Raw genomic sequence first — 21,040 nt, forward strand, 5'->3', positions numbered from 1 at the left:
ACTTCAATCATCCTCATGAAACTTCAATCATCAACTTTCTCCTCTGAATGCAAAATGTCTTGTTGACACCAACCTATGCAGGGAGAAGCGATCATCATAATAATGTAAGGGTAATCAGGCCTTGCACAGAAAGATATAGGTGTTCACTTTCTCTGTGCAGCGTTTGACATTGGTCTAATAGAGAATTATTGTGAAGGTGGTTCAATTAACCATCTGCCAGGCACTTAAGTATGATGTAGATGTAAAATTCAGTGACTTGTTTGCTGCGTTTTTCAACCTGTACTTCATGAAAGGCTTTTAAAAACTGTATTGTTCTTTGATGATACAAATGTACCACTGAAAAGCCAAAACTCTTCTGTAATAATACAAGAGATGGATTGTGTTTATAGCTGTTTGTGTGTTACAGAAGTCTGCAGGTGGAATTTCTTTCATTTGGTTTGTATTTTTCCTTTTAAATGGCCATTGAGTGCATAACAACTATCAAACAATAGTTTATAATCTAAATGGCATTTAGTTCTAAATTTTTGGTGACACTGTTGCAGGCTCTGGTTCCACTCTTGAGGAAAGCTGCAAGCCACAATGCATCTGCTCAGCTGGGTATTGGGAAAGCTGCCATTGTCAATATTAGCTCTGGCCTTGGTTCAGTGTCACGGAACACTTTTGGAGGATATTATGGTTACAGAGAGAGCAAGGTGCTGTACACTTCTACTAGTTTTATAATAAGCCTATCTTATTACATTCACTTGTAAGCTTTCCTGATCCTTGTACAGCAAGCATTTCTTTGTAGACCAGAAGAACTACTTTGTACCAGTAATGTTTGTTTGCAACAGGTTGCACTGCCTGCTGTCAGGTCTACAGCTGCTTTTGAATCCCAAGCAACAGTTTATTAGCAATATTCTGCTATGGTTAAGAAATGATAATGAGGTTGTGCCCATGGGCAAAAGTGACCTACTTCGAAAGTGACCTGCTGAAACTCTACGTGAATCGGAGTAGTGTCCTGCAGATACAGATTGCAAGTTTAAATACACTCCTGGAAATGGAAAAAAGAACACATTGACACCCGTGTGTCAGACCCACCATACTTGCTCCGGACACTGCGAGAGGGCTGTACAAGCAATGATCACACGCATGGCACAGCGGATACACCAGGAACCGCGGTGTTGGCTGTCGAATGGCGCTAGCTGCGCAGCATTTGTGCACCGCCGCCGTCAGTGTCAGCCAGTTTGCCATGGCATACGGAGCTCTATCGCAGTCTTTAACACTGGTAGCATGCCGCGACAGCATGGACATGAACCGTATGTGCAGTTGACGGACTTTGAGCGAGGGCGTATAGTGGGCATGTGGGAGGCCGGGTGGACGTACCGCCAAATTGCTCAACACATGGGGCGTGAGGTCTCCACAGTACATCGATGTTGTCGCCAGTAGTCGACGGAAGGTGCACATGCCCGTCGACCTGGGACCGGACCTTAGCGACGCACGGATGCACGCCAAGACCGTAGGATCCTACGCAGTGCCGTAGGGGACCGCACCGCCACTTCCCAGCAAATTAGGGACACTGTTGCTCCTGGGGTATCGGCGAGGACCATTCGCAACCGTCTCCATGAAGCTGGGCTATGGTCCCGCACACCGTTAGGCCGTCTTCCGCTCACGCCCCAACATCGTGCAGCATGCCTCCAGTGGTGTCGCGACAGGCGTGAATGGAGGGACGAATGGAGACGTGTCGTCTTCAGCGATGAGAGTCGCTTCTGCCTTGGTGCCAATGATGGTCGTATGCATGTTTGGCGCCGTGCAGGTGAGCGCCACAATCAGGACTGCATACGACCGAGGCACACAGGGCCAACACCCGGCATTATGGTGTGGGGAGCGATCTCCTACACTGGCCGTACACCTCTGGTGATCGTCGAGGGGACACTGAATAGTGCACGGTACATCCAAACCGTCATCGAACGCATCGTTCTACCATTCCTAGACCGGCAAGGGAACTTGCTGTTCCAACAGGACAATGCACGTCCGCATGTATCCCGTGCCACCCAACGTGCTCTAGAAGGTGTAAGTCAACTACCCTGGCCAGCAAGATCTCTGGATCTGTCCCCCATTGAGCATGTTTGGGACTGGATGAAGCGTCGTCTCATGCGGTCTGCACGTCCAGCACGAACGCTGGTCCAACTGAGGCGCCAGGTGGAAATGGCATGGCAAGCCGTTCCACAGGACTACATCCAGCATCTCTACGATCGTCTCCATGGGAGAATAGCAGCCTGCATTGCTGCGAAAGGTGGATATACACTGTACTAGTGCCGACATTGTGCATGCTCTGTTGCCTGTGTCTATGTGCCTGTGGTTCTGTCAGTGTGATCATGAGATGTATCTGACCCCAAGAATGTGTCAATAAAGTTTCCCCTTCCTGGGACAATGAATTCACGGTGTTCTTATTTCAATTTCCAGGAGTGTATCAACATACACTGCTCTCTGAAGACTACACAGCAGATAGGAGATGAAATGTCAAACAGAAATCACTTGTAATGCTGTTACGAAATATAAGAATGTTGACATCTCGTGGAAATCGGGTTTTCTGCCGGATATCAGCGTCTTCCAAACACGATATTTTGATGTCATTACTTGACATCTTCATCAGGTGTTCCCTGATACTGGCTGCTTGCTGGACCGGGTCGCTTATTTATGCCTGTCCGGTGCCTGGTTTTCTGTTTGCCGTTCCCCAGTCGGTCCATGCCCCGAGTCGCACTATCCTGCCACTCTAGGTGTCCCCTATTACATCCGCGGCCACTCCGGCCCCCTCCAACTGCGGTGGTGGCCTCCTGGCATTCCCTTCTCGGTCCGCACCCGTGAGTGGCGCTCTGGACATTACCTATTCTGTTCGCGCCTGCTCAGGCCGCCTCCGACTGCGGCTGAGGCTTCCTGGTGTTCCCTTCTTGGTTTGTGCCCATAGTGTGCGGATGTCTGAGGCTCGTTGTTGGTGTTGGAACATATTTTCATGCAGTGCTTAGCTGGTATCCTGCTTCCCGGTTAATCAGGTTTTGTGCCATCTTTATCTCTATAGATTCAGTGATGAAACTATCCCAGAACCTGGGGGTCTGGACCATGACCTTGGTGTTCTTATAATCCATGGAATGTTCCAACTCTAGGCAGTGTTCTTCTACTGCTGATTTTGTGGCCTGCTTTAGCCTGGTATGTCGCTGTTGTTCCTTACATCTGATTTCCACCGTTCTAGTCGTTTGGCCAATGTAGGACATACAGCATTCACAAGGAATATTGTAAATGCCAGGCGTCCTTAAGCACAGGTCATCTTTGACTGCTCCAAGTAAAGCCCTGATTTTGCTAGGTGGGCAGAAGACACTCTTGATGTTATGTTTCATTAGTATTCTGCTGATATTGGCAGAAACAGTCCAGGGCATACAGTAAAAACGCCAGCTTCTTCATTTCTTCTTCTTGCTCGTTCTCCGGTGTATCCTGACATCTGGTGGGATGTAGAGCTTTGCGGATGTCCCTGGATGAGAATCTGTTGTTAGCAAACACTTTTTGAAGATGTTCAAGTTCCCCTGCCAGGCTGTCAGAGTCAGACAGTGTCTGAGCTCGGTGTACGAATGTTCTAAGCACCCCGGTCTTTTGTGCTGGGTGGTGGCAGCTGTCGGCCTGTAGGCATAAGTCTGTGTGTGTTGGCTTTCGGTACACACTGCGGCTGAGGGTGCCATCCACCTTCTTCTTCACCAGGACATCCAGAAACGGAAGCTGACCGTTCTTTTCTAGCTCCATGGTGAATTTAATATTCGGATGCCTTGAGTTCAGGTGGTCCAGGAAGTCTTTCAGTTTTTCGCGACCATGGGGCCAAATGACAAATATGTCATCAACGTATCTCAGGAAGCATGTTGGCTGGCAAGTGGCAGTTGTAAGAGCCTCGTCCTTGAACTTCTCCATGAACAGGTTGGCCACTACTGGTGACAAGGGGCTACCCATCGCCACCCCTTCAATCTGTTCATAGAATTGACCTCCACATAGGAAGTAAGTCAATGTTAGAATATGCTTAAACAGATCCAGCATAGCTCCATCAAATTTCTCATGGATTAAGTCAAGCGTGTCCTTAAGGGGCACTCTGGTGAACAGGGAGACCATGTCAAAACTGACCAATAAATCTGCATCTGAGAAATGTAGGTTTTTAAGACGTTCCACAAAGTCCCGTGAGTTGCGGATGTGGTGTGCACTCTTTCCCACATATGGTGCCAACATTTTGTTGAAATATGTAGCAGCTGGGTAGGTGGCTTCCCCAATATTGCTCACAATGGGTCATAGTCGTACACCCTCTTTGTGGATTTTAGGTAGTCCATAGAGTCTGGGTGGTATTGGTGCCTTGGATTTCAGTTGTTTGATAACTTTCTCAGGCCAGCCAGTTTCCTTCAGCAGAGACTTGGTTTTTCTGTCCACCCTGTCAGTTGAATCCTGCTCCAGTGGTTTGTAAGCTGGGTCCTCCGGAAGTCACCGGATCTTCAGGTCATAGTCACCTTTCTGCAGTATGACTGTGGAGTTCTCTTTGTCAGCTGGTAATACCACTATGCCGTCATCTTCTCGTAATCTCCTGAGGGCCATCCTCTCGTCTCTTGAGATGTTAGACTTAGGTGGCCTGGCTCTGGTAGGGGCTCTGCACGTCTCTCTCCGAATCTCTTCAGCCGTACTTGAGGGTAGTGTGTTGACGACTTGTTCCACAGAGCTGATGAAGTTGGCTACCGCTAGATCTCTAGGAGTGACAGCGAAATTTAGGACCCTGCCAAGAACCTTCAGAGTAGCTTCATCTAGTGTTCTGCATTCAAATTTACAACCTTGCGAGTGTCATGATTTTGTTGCACTCTGCTGTTCAGGCGTTCAAATTTTGCCAATTGTCGGGCTGTAGCATTGCTCTTAATGCATGCTGCTAGTGACCAAGACACTCCATCAATTCTGTCCCAATCCTCTTGTGCTAGTTCGGCAGCCATCTACAGATGTACAGATAAGAATGTTTTAAGCTTGCTCTCAGAATTTGATTTGCAAAATTTGCAACCTGTTTACCATTGTTATGTGGTTATAAGGTAGCCCCACTATTGTTGACTTCTCAGAATCTCGTGACAGAATAAGTAGCACGTAAAAGAGTTCTCTGAAACGTAACTAAAGGCCTTTAACTGTTACATGCTGCAAAGAGAAGAAAACCTATTTCTTTGGATGACCTTATGTAAAATCCAAAATCCTGGTACTAAGTTGCTCTTAGATGGTAAAATAAAAGGCCAAAGAAATAGGGCCAGAATATGATATCTTGATTGGAGAATATAAAAAGTTGTCAGCTACTAAACTCCTTCTATACTTCGCAGTGAACAAAGATAAGATGAATCACGTGATAACAAATGGATATGCATACAAAGAAGGAGGATGTGCTTTGATAAGTGGCGATGTGATAAGGAATACCACTCAGTCCATGATAAGAAGATTGCAGCACTGCATTGATAGCAGTGGTCATCACTTTGAACACCTTCTGTAAATGGATGTTCATGCCACCTTTTTGACCTTCGTTGACCTTCAAAGACCTTACTCTTACACATCATTGGATTTGTCTCGATAGCTGCTATCAAAAAATAAGTACCAAACTATAGCATCCCATTTAAAAAAAGCAAAGTTGACCTTCATATCTCTGATGTGACCCACTTAGTAACAAAAACCCAATGTCATATTATGGCCCCCATTGTCCCATGCAACAGTTGTCCCACAAACATTTCAGCTACTATCATACTTTCAGAGTTATTCTAGGTGTCAATAGCTAGTGACTCACCCTGTATAGTAAGCAGTAATCTATGTTTTTCATAACAGAATTAATGATTCCCTTTTCCTTGTTGAGGGTCCAACTACTACTTCCCTCTAACCAGTCCTGTTGAGATATACAGGATACTGTTATAACTATTGATGATCATAGCAGGTGCTCCAACAATGCAAGCATCACAAATCAGTGGTCAACCTAACCACTTTTAAAAGGCTTTCTGTGCTTGAGCATGCTACTTTATAAAATGGCAAAGAGTGAATGCTGGGGAAGATAAGTAGCCACCATAAGGACCATGACCATGTTCTATTTCACCTTTGGTTGCCAAGTGGCAACTTCTCAATCAGTATCGTTCTTACTGACACTACACTTCTCTAAACATATTTCAGTGTACTTTCACTGAAGCAACTGCATCTTACAATATTTCCCCCAGTTTGCAAATACCCAAAAGGGAGTGGAGAATAACAATGTCTACTCACTTTACAATATTTTTAATGATATAATGTCCCTTTGTGCAGGTAGAAACTCCTCTGCACTTTGGCTGTGTGCCACAACACTCATTTCTAGAATCAACTGTGGATAGCTAAAGCTAAATCCTTACAATCTATAATTGCATTTAGCATTAGCATGATTCCACAACCCAGTGAAGAGAAGCCACAATTGACGCAGTCTTGAAACTGGCTAAAAACCCATATGAGAGGAACGCACTGAGACTAATTAGTTTTCTTGAATGAAAGGTCTACTACTGATCACTGAATTCACATATAGTCAACTACATAGGTGGCTTCTGAGCATCACAACACCACATCACTGTCCTCTTTCTTGTGAGAAAAGTTGTTGACTTAATATATTGCTAATGTATCATCATTCTGTTGTAAAGGTGAGGCATTAGAGGCCCACTTCCAGTCTTTAACCAGAACATTTGCTCTCACTTGTCACATTGTGTTCATGTTGCTGCATCCGACAGTACTTCTCATGTCATACACAGGAGAATGGGGTCTCACAGGGATCTGTGCTGAATTTGACCTCTTTTCCAATTGTAATCAGTGGTCATATGAAGTCTTTGAGACCTATGATATCACTATTCCTCTATGTTTGATGACATTTGTATTGATTACAGCTCTTCAGCTATGAGTTTCATGGAACACTAGTGGCATTACTCCATAAGGAAAGAGCGGTATTGATGTCTCACCCATGGTTTGCAAATTTCCAATATCAAAACAGGTGTTATGTAGATATCCTGCTATACTTTTCTTAATTGATTCTGGAAATTCCTTATATACTAATTCAGTTTGATCAGATATCTCTTTTTGGATGACATAATTATTCATAGCAATTTCATCATATATCTGATTTGTAAGGCCTTCTCTTGATCTCTGCAGACTTAGCCATACAGATATTTAATCCACTGTCAGCGTTTTAAACAGCAATTATTTACTTTACATGAAAATTAACAAGAAAATTTATATTAATTTTTCCTGTAAGAACTGAAAAAGTGCTGCAAAATTCTGGAAGTGTCAAGTATTGTTTTTGGTGAGTTTGTTATGACTAAACAAGGTTTTACAAGTGGTATAAGTGTTTCAAAAAAGGCTGTGAGGACATTGAAGCTGACAAACACCCAGGAAACATTATCAAACATCGAAATTGTGAGAAAAGTGAAAGAAAAGGTTATGAACAATCACTGAACCACAATCAGAGAAATTGCTGATGATTTTGGCTTATCAGCTTACTGATGTCATGAAACTGATTCCAATGTTTTGCAGACAAATGTGAAGGCATGCACACTGTGTTCTTCAGTTTCAAATGCATAGTGCATTATGAGTTCTTACCACAAGGTCGAATGGCTAGTAAGGAGTACTACTTTCAGATTCAACACCATTTGCATGCATGAGTCTAAAAATGCACAGGTTTGTGGGGACATTATTCATGGCATTTGAAAACTCTATATTCATCAGACTGTGTCCCATGCAACTTTTTCCTGTTCCAGAAAATAAATAAAACTGTAAAGAATCATTTTCCAATAAACATGAATGAGGTTAAAACTCTATCACGAAAAGAGCAGAAAGTTTTATCTAAGGTCGACTTCCAGAAGTGTTTTGGGAGATTAGAACAAGTACTGGGATGAGTGTATAGTATTTATTCCAGACTATTTTGAAGGAGATAACATTGATGTAGACAAATAAATCAGTTTCTCTCCTAAATTAAAAAAAATCCATTAACACACCACTAATGTAAGACTGTGTATCTGTAATGACTTCAAACATATGAGGATTGTTTGAAAAGTTCTCGGAATAGAATAGTAAAAAAGTACTTACATCACTAAAACTTTTTTTATTTTACAATGTAGTCTCCTTGTGGTTTAATGCACTTGGGCCAACAATGTTCCAGTGCCTTGATCCCATCTCGAAATTGACTTTCCAGGCCTGCAAAATAGTTGTCAACTCCGACTATCAGTTCTTTGTTTGAAGTGAATCTTCATCCACCAAGAAAAATTTTCAGTTTTGACCAGAGATGGAAGTCTGATGGAGCCATATCAGGTAAATAAGGTTGGTGCGGCAACAATTAATACCTTAGTTCGTGTGATTTTGCCATGGCAACAGCACATGCGCGCAGGCGCATATTGTCTTGATTGGAAGATGACTTTCTACCTTCCTAAATATGGTCTTTTTTCAATCATCTTTTGCTGCAATTTGTCCAGGAAGTTAGCATAGTATTCTGCAGTTATTGTTTGCCCAGTGGGGAGATAATCTACCAACAGAATCCCCTTTGCATCCCAGAACACTGATGCCATGACCTTTCCCACTGAAGGAATTGCCTTTGCTTTCTTTGGTGGCAGAGTATCAGTATGTTTCCACGTTTCCACCGTTTTGACTGTTGTTTTGTCTCTGAGGTAGAGTAGTGTACCCAAGTTTCATCTGTGTTCACAAACCGGTGCAAAAAATCTTGTACGTTTCTCCTAAAACGGGTCAAACATTGTTTCGATGCATCTATTCACATGCAGTTTTGATCCAGTGTCAAGAGTTGTGGCACCCATCTTGCAGATATTTTTTTTCATTTCTAATTCTTCAGTTAAAATATGGTATACCTTTTCAGATGACATCTGGCAAGCATGAGCAATTTCACACACTTTCAATCGGCCATCCTCCATGACCATTTTGTGCACTTTTGCAATGATTTCTGGGGTAGTGACACATCTTGGCCAACCACTGCACAGATCGTCATCTAAGCTCTGCCAAAAAAATTTAAATTCATTTGTCCCCTTGGCAACAGTTGAATATGAAGGAGCAGTATACTCTGGAAATTGGCATGGATGTCCTCTGCTTTCATACCTTTCTTTACAAAGTACTTAATCGTTTCTCGAATCTCGATTTTTTTCCATCTTCGCAAATCACTACGCGGGAACAACAACAGAGCCACATCACTGCCACAGCTCTCTTCCAAGAGCAATGATGTGGCACGTGTTTACTGGCAACAGTCCAATGAGTATCATGTGAACAACTCGTTGCGCTAGCACTGACCTCTCATGATGATTCTAAGAACCTTTCAAACCACCCTCGTAATTTTTGTTGTACGTAGATAATAAATCACAAAAGAATCAAGAAGTTTTCTCCAATTAAATTCTTGAAGAGACACATTTTATTACTTGTTTACATAGGACCCTAAATTCTCTTAACTCTGTGTTAATTAGTTATCAAAGATTTCACATAAACTCTTTCAGTTTTTGTATTCACATAGTTTTAAGTATTCTTTTTTAATCAAATTCATGGTAAAAGAGCACTTACACTGCCCTCGGCTGTCACATTGTATGATGATGTGGGTAGCAATTAATGTGATTAATGATGGGAACTAAATACATTGAATCTTGAATTGATTATCAATAGCGAAGGAGAAAGCTCATTCTTAATTTCCTGTGGTTTGTAAATAAAGTTGGCTGGTGTTTGGTTCTATTAGATTAGAGTTTAACCACATTGACAGAATTTTCAGCAAAATGGGAATAAGGTAAACTAATGGGGGTCAATTCTAGTGTGCAATAAACTTATGGGTGCAATTGTATTCTAGGACTTATCTGAAAGTAATACATACTGTAAGAACCTCGGAGTAACAGTAATAGTAGAATGTAGGAAACACAACAGACAGTAACAAGATGTAGCTAAAAATCACAAAAAAGTATGAATCATCGAATTGACACCTAGAATTGAGCTATGTAACTCATGTATTCAGAGTGATACAAAAAAAATTTAAACCTAAAATAAATCACACTACACATCTAATAAGAAATTATGAAAAGTAACAAAATGTGGAATGGACCACTTGAACTGAGTAGACAGAGCTGACAGAAAATAAATCCTAAAAGGAGTTATGCCACATTTGGGAAAAACAGTCAAATATTTACAAGAACCCAGATTATAAATGTGATTGCTACTTGTTTCACACACAATAATTTAAGCTGTGCTCTTAGATTCCTGCTAACCACACCTTGGAAATCGTGATGTATTTTGAATAAACAGCATAGTTTATTCTAGTTATTAAGACAACCATAGGTAACATTTAATTTTAGATTAGATAAACTTAGGATGTCATGGCTCAAAGCTGAGGATTTGAATCGCACACTAGAATTAACCCTTAGTTCCTCCCCACTCAGAACTCCACTTTTCTGTGGGTGCCCCATTAATTTGTGTATTTAGAATTAAGAATTTCAGCAATTCTGTAATTTGTGATTACTTTTTTGTGCCACGATCACCATTTTGAAATTTTGTGTGTGTTGCACCTGGTATGATACCAGTGGTCAAAGCTGACAGATGGAATCATACCCTAGAATTTATCCCGAATGGTTTATTGGTTTATTGCAATAATTAACGTGTATTTCGGGCTACACTACACATCAATGTATTATGGCACTCAAACATCTGTGTTGAAATTTGTACACTTCACCAGCTCACAATCGAATTGCCACATTCCAACCTAACCTAGGCCTTGGGTTTCCTATAAGTCAGCCCACCAGCACATCTAGGTTTTTACACCAACTCACACAACCAAATTGTCGTATTCCATCCTAACGCATACTATAGGGCTATACTATAGGGCAATCTGTCAGACCATTGAGCTGTCTTAGATTCTCCATAGTGGAAATAAATGTACTCATTTAGTATCTTCCTCTGAAAGATTATCATTGGATTCAGCAGTCTCATTAGCTACCATATCTATGACGGACATCAACAAAATGCTAACATTGGCATGTGATGTGAGAGTCATGGACACTATAAGTGTACTTTAGCCAAGACCTCACTTAATAGCACAATTTTTGTAATTGATCACTTTGAGTAAAAAAGTGTTTATAATTGGTGTGCAGAGCATTTTTATGGTCATGTTTCTGTCAGTGATGGATTGCATTAAGGTTGATGAAAATCCATTGTCAATCCAGAAAATAGGTTTGGAATATTACCTACCATGAAATAAAGGCTTTCTTAAGCATATTGAAGGCTGTAGTACTTTTGGTATAATAGTAAAAAAATACCTGTTCCCAGTGTATCGCCCACAGTTTTTCGCGAAGCTCAAAAATAGTATCACCCCACTTGAGGTAAGGAAATGTTCAAAAAATTCTTCCAAGGAAATTCAAAATATTGTGCATTATCATAACAAGCGACGAAAACTGGATGTCTTCCTATGATCCAGAAAGTAAGTAGCTGTCAACTGCTTAACTAAAACCAACCAAAGCAGTTCATTCACAAAACACTTCCAAGGAAATGATCACTCAGTGCTCAGTTACACACTGAACATGTTGTGACCATTTCTTTAGAGGACCAAAGGACAGTTAATGCTAAATAGTATACAACAGTTTATTTTCTGCAGATCTTTGATGCAATCAGGAAAATAGTCAAAATACCCACATTGGTGTTTATCATGACACTGTCAGCAGCCACAGAGCAGAGAAAGTGGTGTGTGTCAAAACAACCAACAATTGAATTGAGTGTGTGGTTAGCTAATGGATATGTTGACAACAGGAAAAGCAGGGCGTCAATATTTATGTCAGTTTTTAAACGGACAGATATTGCCACAGATCCACGAACAGTTGTTGAGTCCTGAGTGAAATGCAAAATAAAATACCATATCTTTTTGTTGCCAGTAAGCCTCACCTGTCATTTTTTTCCAATAAGCTACTTCAGTGTGTGTGTAGCTCTACAGAAATGCCTTGTGCTGCAGTGAAAGCTGGGCAATGAAATACTGTTCCAGGGAATGACCTTTGAAGAACAAGTTTTGTAGCTTAGGGAAATAAGAGTTTTGAAACACTACTATTGGAAAATAGCATAAGATATGTTGGTCCCAGTTAAGAACTATTATTTCACTATTGATACATTGTCTTCTTCTTAGATGAGCACTAGCCTAAAGCAAGCTACATCATTTCTCAGAAGCCCAGAAACCACAGTTTTGGTATTCGTGTAACTATAACCATCCTGCATGCTGAGACAATACAGAAGCTCTCTGGTAGAGAAACTGTAATGGACTCACCACTGCTCAGACAAACAAGAACATACAGAAACATTGCTATAGATTCATTTAAGTTCTTCCATCACCAACACGTGTCATGAAATCAAAATAGCTTAGTTGAAGAGTAGCCCTTCATTTAAATGAATGAGCACACAGATATGTTCAAAAGAGGCTCTCTTTTTAAATACATCTGTTCTGAAGGGTAGCAGAAACCTGAACATATTAAAAAGTGCCTTTGTCACATTGAAGTAGTTGTTACTCTAAAGTGATATATTAATTGTGCCATACTGTGAGTGTTTAATTTATTCGTAAAATTTTAAGCTCCCATGATAAAGGAAATGTTTCAATGATGTATAAAGCATTTGGGTATGGGTATATATTGCTTGAAAACAAAGATAACAGCAGTGAGCTGTCTACTTGAAAATCTCCCAGATGTCCTAAGAAGGCTAGAAGACAGCACTATATTAACCACACCACATGATTTGGCCACTCTTGAACTCATCTAGCTGGCACTTTGCTGTCAAACATGTAGCCTAGACATCGTGCACATTCTTGTGATGCTCTAGTGACACTATCCACTGTTATAGTGGCTGGAATGGCCATTTGCAGCCTTCTTGTATTAAAAAAGTGGGTATAATGTCATGGCATCACCCATGCTTCCCGAGTGTGCAGCCAACTGTGCAAAGGGAACATTGGCACAGTTGACGGTGTGCAACATATCTACCTATTTGCAGTGGACTGGTTGGGTCCTGGGTGCAGCTCTTTTTATGGTGATCAGTAAATAAAGATATTGTGACTTTTCAAGTTGACCGAATTGTTTTCATTTCTTCAGGATTTGTTTGCAATGGTAAATTACATGTTTTTATTGTTACTTATTCTTTGGTGTGAATTAAATTATCCACATTCCAAAAACTGGTGCATTTAGCCTAGGGCGTAATGTTATGTAATACTTGTTCTGTTTTAGATGTTTACAATCATAATATCCATCTTTTCAACAGACTCATTACATCCAGAGGTGTCATGGATGCAAATACTCAATCAGTTTTAGATGTTGGCTATCTCCACCATGAGGGACTAAAATGAGTACACTGTAATGACATTCAAATGAAATTAGAAACTGATCTCTTTGGAGATGCCACATTAGATTTTGTCATGTTTCGTTGTTTAATATTATAATCTTCTGCTTATGACAGTATGCTGTTCAACAAACACGTCACTCTTGGTACAATTTGTTATAATTAAATTCAGTTAATGAGACAGCAGCAGTAAATGCCTTCAGGAGATCCAGAAATGTATAACAATATTGTTGAGAGTTGTATATTTTCACCATAGTATTGTGGTTACAAACGTGGAGTTGCAGAATCAGAGAAAGTAGGCTCCCATCCTACTATATGCTAATAATTGTGTACACTTTTGCAACAGGTTCTTCAACTTTCTTATTAATGTAAGGTAAATATGTTTTGGAGAACAATCGATATTATTTAAATATAAGAGCATTCTCTCTCAGGAATGAGTTTCTTCGAGTTTGGAAAAGCCAGAATGGAATGAAACAATATTATGAAAAGGAAAGTTGTTCCAAAAAATTTCGGGAGAACTGCTGTATGTTTGTAACTTCCTGCCACAATATTTTGGTGCAGAGGTGATACTGAAGATGGCCAGAAGACTCTGTGCTGAAATATTGTGGTAGGAAGTTACAAACATCTGGCAGTTCTCCCGAAATTTTGTGGAATAATATGTACGCCGGAAAAATTTAAATCTCACAAAACGAAAGTTGCTACTCACCATATAGCAGAGATGCTGAGTTCCAGATAGGCACAACAAAAAGACTGTTCCAAATAAAGCTTTCTGGCCATAAGGCTTGCGTCAGAAATAGAGAAAACACACACACACACACACACACACACACACACACTCACTCACACTCACTCTAACACAATTGCAACTCACACACACATGACTGCAGTTTAATGCAGCTGTAGCCACACAGTTTCAACTTTATATGAGCTCCCTTCAGGTAAAAAAATTGCTACAGTCTGGAAATAACTATGCAGAGGGTGGACAGAAACACACCAAAAGCACAACATGTTGCCAGGCTCATTATGTTATAGGAAACCAATTGGCATTTAAAACAGCTTCTAGTCATTTTGGAATGGATAAATACAGGTCCTGTATGTTTTTCAACGGAATCTTACACCATTCTTCCTGGAAAGCAATTGCAAGTTTAGGTAACGATGACAGAGGTTGATGGCGAGCATGCACACTTCTTTCCAAAGTAGACCATAAAGCCTCAATAATATTTTGATCTTGTGACTGTGGTGGCCAGGAGAGATACAATAACTTGTCCTTGTATTCACAAAACCAGTTCTGGATTATGTGAACTGTGTGAACTGAGGCACTGTCATCTTGAAACAAAGCATCACCATCGGAGAACAAACATCGTGCTGTGAGATAGACCTGATGAGTCACAATAGTCACATAATCCTTGGCAGTAGTGCGACCTTGCAGAGTAACCATGGTATCCATGGAATACCATACTATGGCTGTCCATGTCATAAAAAAACGCCACCATGTGTCACTCTGGGGTCATAAACTAGGCTATAACCTGGAAGCAGTGTAAAACAAGACTCATCCAACCAACTGACTTTCTTCCTTTGCTTCAAAGTCCCAGTTGTATGGCATCAGCACAACATTTTTCCTGTTACATGCTTTTGGAATTCCAGCTTACACTGCAATTCCCAGCTCATGTATTTCCCATTGTGTTGCGTTAGTGTTAACAGGGTTTGCTAGTGCAACATTTAGTTCTGCAGTGACTTTTGCACTTGTCATCCTCTTTATTTTTCATCACAATCCTCTTCAAAGACAGTCTGTCACAGTCACTCAGCACACAGTTTCGTCTGTGTTATGATCTAGTGTTTTCACTGATCAAATATTAAATGCAATGAATAACCAAACATCACCCATTGGGATATTTTGTGATCTCTCAAAGGCTTTTGATTATGTGAATCATGAAATTCTTCTAGATAAGCTTAAATATTGTGATATGAGTGGGACAGTGCACAAATGGTTTAATTCACACTTAACTGGAAGAGTGCAGAAGGTTGAAATCAACAGTATAGATAGTCTGCAAAAACCAGCAGAGTCCTCTAACTGAGGAGGTGTCAAGAATGGTTCCCACAGGGTCCAGTCTTGGCTCCCTTATTGTTCTCAATATATATTAACGATTTGCCACTCTATATACATGAAGATGAAAAGTTAGTTCTTTTTGCTGATGATACAAGTATAGTTATCACACCTAACAAGCGAGAATCAGCTGAGGAAATTCCAAATAATGCCTTTCAGGAAATTGTTAAGTGGCTCTCTGCTAATGGACTCTAAATTTTGAGAAAACACAGTTTATACAATTATGTACTGTAAATGGCATAACACCATTGATAAATATAGACTATGAATGGAAGTCTGTTGCGATGGTAGAATACTCAAAATTTCTAGGTGTGTGCACTTATGAGAAATTGAATTGAAAGAAACACACCAATGATCTGCTGAAACTGTTAGGTTCAGCTAGTTATGTTATTTGGGCTGTTGCAAATTTTGGTGATAAACATATAAATAAATTAGCCTACTATGTCTATTTTCATTCACTGCTTTCATATGGCATCATATTTTGGGGTAATTCGTCATTAAGAGAGAAAGTATTAATTTCACAAAAATGTGTAATTAGAATAATAGCTGGAGCCCACCCAAGATCACCTTGCAGACATTTATTTAAGGAACTCAGGATATTCACAGTACCTTCACAATACAAATATTCACTTATGAAATTTGTCATTAATAACCCATCCCAATTCAGAAATAACAGCAAATTGCATAGCTACAACACTAGAAGAAAGGATAATATTCACTATTCTGGATTAAATCTCACTTTGGAACAGAAAGGGGTGAATTATGCTGCCACAAAAATCTTTGGTCATTTGCCAAATAGTATTAAAAGTCTGACAGATAGCCAACCAACATTTAAAACCAAATTAAAAGAATTTCTGAATGACAACTCCTCCTACTCATTAGATGAATTCTCAGATATGGAGCAGTTAATAAATAAATTAATTAATTACTTTGTGTAAAGAAAATTTATGTTAAAGTGACACATTCCACATCATTACGAAATGCTTCATTCGTGATCTATGGAACAAGGGTTAATGTATGTATGATGTTTTTCCACTTTTGCTGTGTAAGGTATAAAGCTTCATCTACTGTGGCTACAGATGCACCTACCTTACAAGCACCAATAATTTGCCTGAATTCGAATTCACTTAGCTCTGACATAGTGCATTTACAATGACTCAGAACACTGCTCTGATCATGACTGACACTTGCAATGTATTTAGGACATTACACAGGTACTGTTCATGTTCAAATATAAGAGTGCAACCTGACAACTTCTGCATTTATGTTCAAGCATGCATTTCTTGTGGTGTCTCCATATTTTTGTCCAACCCCATGTTTTCCAACACCAATTTTAAAGTTACTGAGAATTGTCCAGTTAAGTTGCTTTTTTTTTTCAGGCTGCTTTGAACACATCAACACGTTCTATTAGCCATGAATTAGCTGCTGATGGCATACTTGTAATGACCTTACATCCTGGTTGGGTCAAGACTGATATGGGGGGAAAAGAAGCTGATCTTACTGTAGAATTTAGTGCTTCAGAGATAGTGAAAACACTCTTCAAATTGGGCAAGGAACATCAAGGAGCATTCCTCCAGTATGATGGCTCTGTTTTGCCATGGTAATGAATGCTTTCAAAATTGCTTCATGGCAAATGTTTCTGGCTGTATAAAACTTTTTCTGTAATCACTGTCTTCCATCTTTTTTTCTATAGCTCTCACCCCAGAAATGTTGGGATTTTGATTCATTCTGATTTTATTGCACATTTCATGCTTTATTTTCAGCTTTCCTGAAGAGCAATGCCTTTCCTCCTCTGTGTGCTTTTCAGTTGTAGTGAACCAACCTCTATCCTCCCTCTCCTCATGAATTTGGTTTTTCTTCCAACATTTTGTAGTGTTTTTATTAACATTCCCTAACAATGTTTTACATTAACTAAAAATAAGCCATGGGTCATTATCACTTTCTGTCCTTAAACAATGTGACATTGAAATGTATTTTCAACGCTTTTATCTTAATCAGCTTTCAACGAGAGGGCTGTTTAGTGCACGTAAGTAACAGTTACATAAAATACAATTTCTAATGTTATCTCAATAGTAATTTTCATCTGAAATATTTTACGCCAAATGAATTCTTGGTATGGTACAAATAAAAAACAATGAAGAAAAAGTATGTAAGGAGGAAATGCCTTCTTTTTAAGGGGAAAATAAAATATTGATCGTGGCTTATACATTGAATGAAGCATATAAGTTACTATCAACACGGTGGTTTTATCCACATAAAAGGTAGATAATGCTTATGATTTATCAGAACATGACAGCACAAATGAAGTGAGATAAAACATGAAGTATTCTGTTCAGCTGTAAAGCAGTAGTTCAGCTACACAATGTGGTGTTGTGTAGTGGTTTATTACTTAAGTACCTTCAACCAATTGATTTCTGTAGTATACATTTTGTCAGTTTGTTTCAATAATATGAATGATGTGTAAATAAAAGTTATGTTGAAATACTTAACATATACATAATTTTTGAAAGAATAACAGGTAAATACTTTCCAAACAAGATATAAACATGCAATAGATACATGATTTTGTTCTGTGATATATCGGGACACTTGCTTCAGTTTCCAGAATTGTGTATCACTATGTTGTTAATTATTTTATTTTTATATATAGTCACACATTTACTTTTGCAACAAGCATAAATTTTTGTGAATGATAAATGTTTTAGGGACTTCGATTCACTATGAAACTAAGATATTTGAGAGCATTTCTTACCTGCAGTTATTGACTTGTTCTCATTGGACATCACTGCTAAAGTGCATACTCTTAACACACCTTCTAGAAAAATAGATTCTACAGTCAAAAGAGCTTAGAAAAATTGCTGTGTATGATTTTTTGTCAATGCACACTTCACACTTCATCCTTATTTTCATTTCCTTACACCCTTTGCAAAATCTGGATTTCAATGCAATAATAAAATAAAAACATGACTCCAGTGTATCCAATCTTTCCAAACTTTTTTTTTTTTTACTTTAGTTTGTGTCACAAGTTACGTGAAGCACAAAGATATTTTCCTGATATATGGTGGTTGTTCCTGTCATATTTGTAGCCATTTGGTGTGTGATTTATTATCCTTGTTTCACTGTCGACCAATATGCCAAAGCTATGCAGTATGTTTAAGACTGTGCTGTGGTTTCACCTATGATGCTTTTATGTGTATTTGCCTCCACACGAAATTTTGTTGATTTTTGAGAATGATATTTTGTACAGATCATTTATTAGTATATTAAATAGGATCCTCCTCTACTGTTAGTTGATCAGTACACATACAATGTGATGTGATTGATTTTGTCCCAGTGTCAAACTGTGTTAGGTTTTTTATTTTATTTTTATTTTTTGTGGCATTTCTTTGTATCTATCATCATTAACTCTGAGAAAGTAAAGTATGGCTTAAAGCTATCATCCTTTATTGAAGTCTTACAGTTACACACAGTCATTGCATATGTGTATTACATGACATGTGGATTTCTGTATGTCTAGACCAGTAATACATCATGATGATGAAAATGATAATGATGATAATTTCATGTGGCTCAATTGCTGGTTCATGTCTTTCTATTAACCTATGCCCATTATTCCACTGCAGCAAGGGGGTCTACAGTTTAAATTGGAATCTGAAGCATGTGTCATTATTGGTAAATCTCACATCATTGGGAGGTGAATGCTAGGTTAAAAGGCAGACAGAAAAATCTATGGTCCAATCAGGGCTAGATCCCACAACCTTTCCAAGTGTACACTTTATCGCTTTATCACCAGGCCCAACTGTAATCTGTGATGTATACTATTGAGACATAGTTGCATATCTTTCAGTTACTGTGGTGACAATAAAATTTTCTTACATCTTTGGCTGCAAAGAGTATGTTACTAGAGTAGTGTGGACATCACATCATACAGTAGAGTGTTTTCAGACAGGGACAGTAATACTAAATTTTTTAGTTATTTGTTAGTTTATGAACTTGTGTCTCAGTAAGAGGACAAGTCTTCTGTTGCAATGAAACTTAGTCAGACAATGGGGAGTAATGGCAAGTTCAGAGTCAATTAAATTGGACTGTGTCAGTAGCCTAACTGCTAAGGCCACCTGCCAGTGAAGCACTTTTATGCTGCATTTGTTACGCAGTAGAGCAACCTTTACGTTGGTCTGAACACTGTACTGCATTACTAGGCACGGTGGTGTGCCCTTGACTTCTTCCCACCCCTGAAGCATCCTGGACAGCCAGTTAGAAGGGGACCTACAGTTCAACATGTACTCCAAAACATGGTGCAACTGGACTTCTACATCTACCTACATACTCCACAAGCCACCATACAGTGCCTGATGGAGGGTACCCTGTACCATTACTAGTCGCCGTTGCACCCGCAAATAGAGCAAGAGAAAAACAACTGCTTCTATGCCTCCATATGAGTTCTAATTTCTTTCATCTGTGTGGTCCTTCAGTAAAATGTGCACTGGTGGAAGTAGAATCGTTCTGCAGTCAACTTCAAATGCTGGTTCTCTAAATTGTGTTCCTCAAAAGGAACGTTGTCTTCCCTCCAGGGATTCCTGTTTGAGTTTCTGAAGCATGTCAGTAATACTTGTGTTTGCCTACCAGTAACAAATCTAGCAGCCAGCCTCTGAATTTCTTCAATGTCTTCCTTCAATCTGACCTGGTTTGGTGCCAAAAAGCTCAAGCAGGAATCAAGAATTGTCACACTAGTGTCATATATGCGGTCTCCTTTACAGATAAAAAACACTTTCCTAAAATTCTCTCAATAAATTGAAGCTGACCATTTGTCTTCTCTACTCCAGTCCTTACTTGCTCCTTCCTCATTTCATATCACTTTGCAGTGTTATGCCTAGATATTTAATCAACATGACTATCAAGCAGCACACTATCAATGCCGTATTTCAAACATTATAGGTTTGTTTTTCCTACACGTCAGTGTTAAATTACATTTTCTATATTCAGAGCTAGCTGTCATTCATCACACAAACTATAAATTTTATCTGAGTCACCTTGTATCCTCCTTCAGTCACTCAATGACTACACCTTTGCCTACACCACACCATTATGAGCAAACAGCTGCAGATTACTGCTGACCCTGTCCAACAGATCATTTACATACATAGAAAATAACAGCGGTCCTATCATACTTCCCTGGGGCACTCTTGACAATACCCTTGTCTCTGATGAACACTTGCCACTGAGAACAACATACTGGGTTTTGTTACTTAAGGCATTCTCAAATCACTCACATACCTGAAAACCTATTTTGTTTATTCATAATTTTGTTAATGATCTGAACTGGGGTACCATGTCAAATGCTTTCTGGAGATCTAGGGATATGGAATCTGTGGTTGCCCCCTTCGTCCATAGTTTGCAAGATATCCTTTGAGAAAAGGGAAAGCTGAGTTTCACCTGAGCAATGCTTTCTGAAACATTGCTGATTTATGGGCAGAAACTTTTCCATCTCAAAGGAAATTTATTATACCTGAGCTGGTAATATGTTCAAGATTCAAAATTCTGCAGAAAACTGATTTTAAGGATATTGGTCTGTAATTTTTGTGAATC

General features: G+C 39.5%; 1 protein-coding gene across 1 annotated transcript in view; it reads left to right on the forward strand.

Annotated features, from left to right (window-relative positions):
• LOC126272503 (C-factor-like) overlaps nt 1–17,938 on the forward strand; it is a 39,303-nt gene extending 21,365 nt beyond the window's left edge. The window contains exons 4-5 of the mRNA XM_049975397.1: nt 543–692; nt 16,834–17,938. Of these exons, the coding sequence (XP_049831354.1) occupies nt 543–692; nt 16,834–17,058 (375 nt within the window). The 3' untranslated portion in view covers nt 17,059–17,938. The remainder of the gene's footprint in view (nt 1–542; nt 693–16,833) is intronic.
• The last annotated feature ends 3,102 nt before the right edge of the window (nt 17,939–21,040 follow it).

Source organism: Schistocerca gregaria, chromosome 1, assembly GCF_023897955.1.
Source record: "Schistocerca gregaria isolate iqSchGreg1 chromosome 1, iqSchGreg1.2, whole genome shotgun sequence".
Taxonomy (NCBI): domain Eukaryota; kingdom Metazoa; phylum Arthropoda; class Insecta; order Orthoptera; family Acrididae; genus Schistocerca; species Schistocerca gregaria.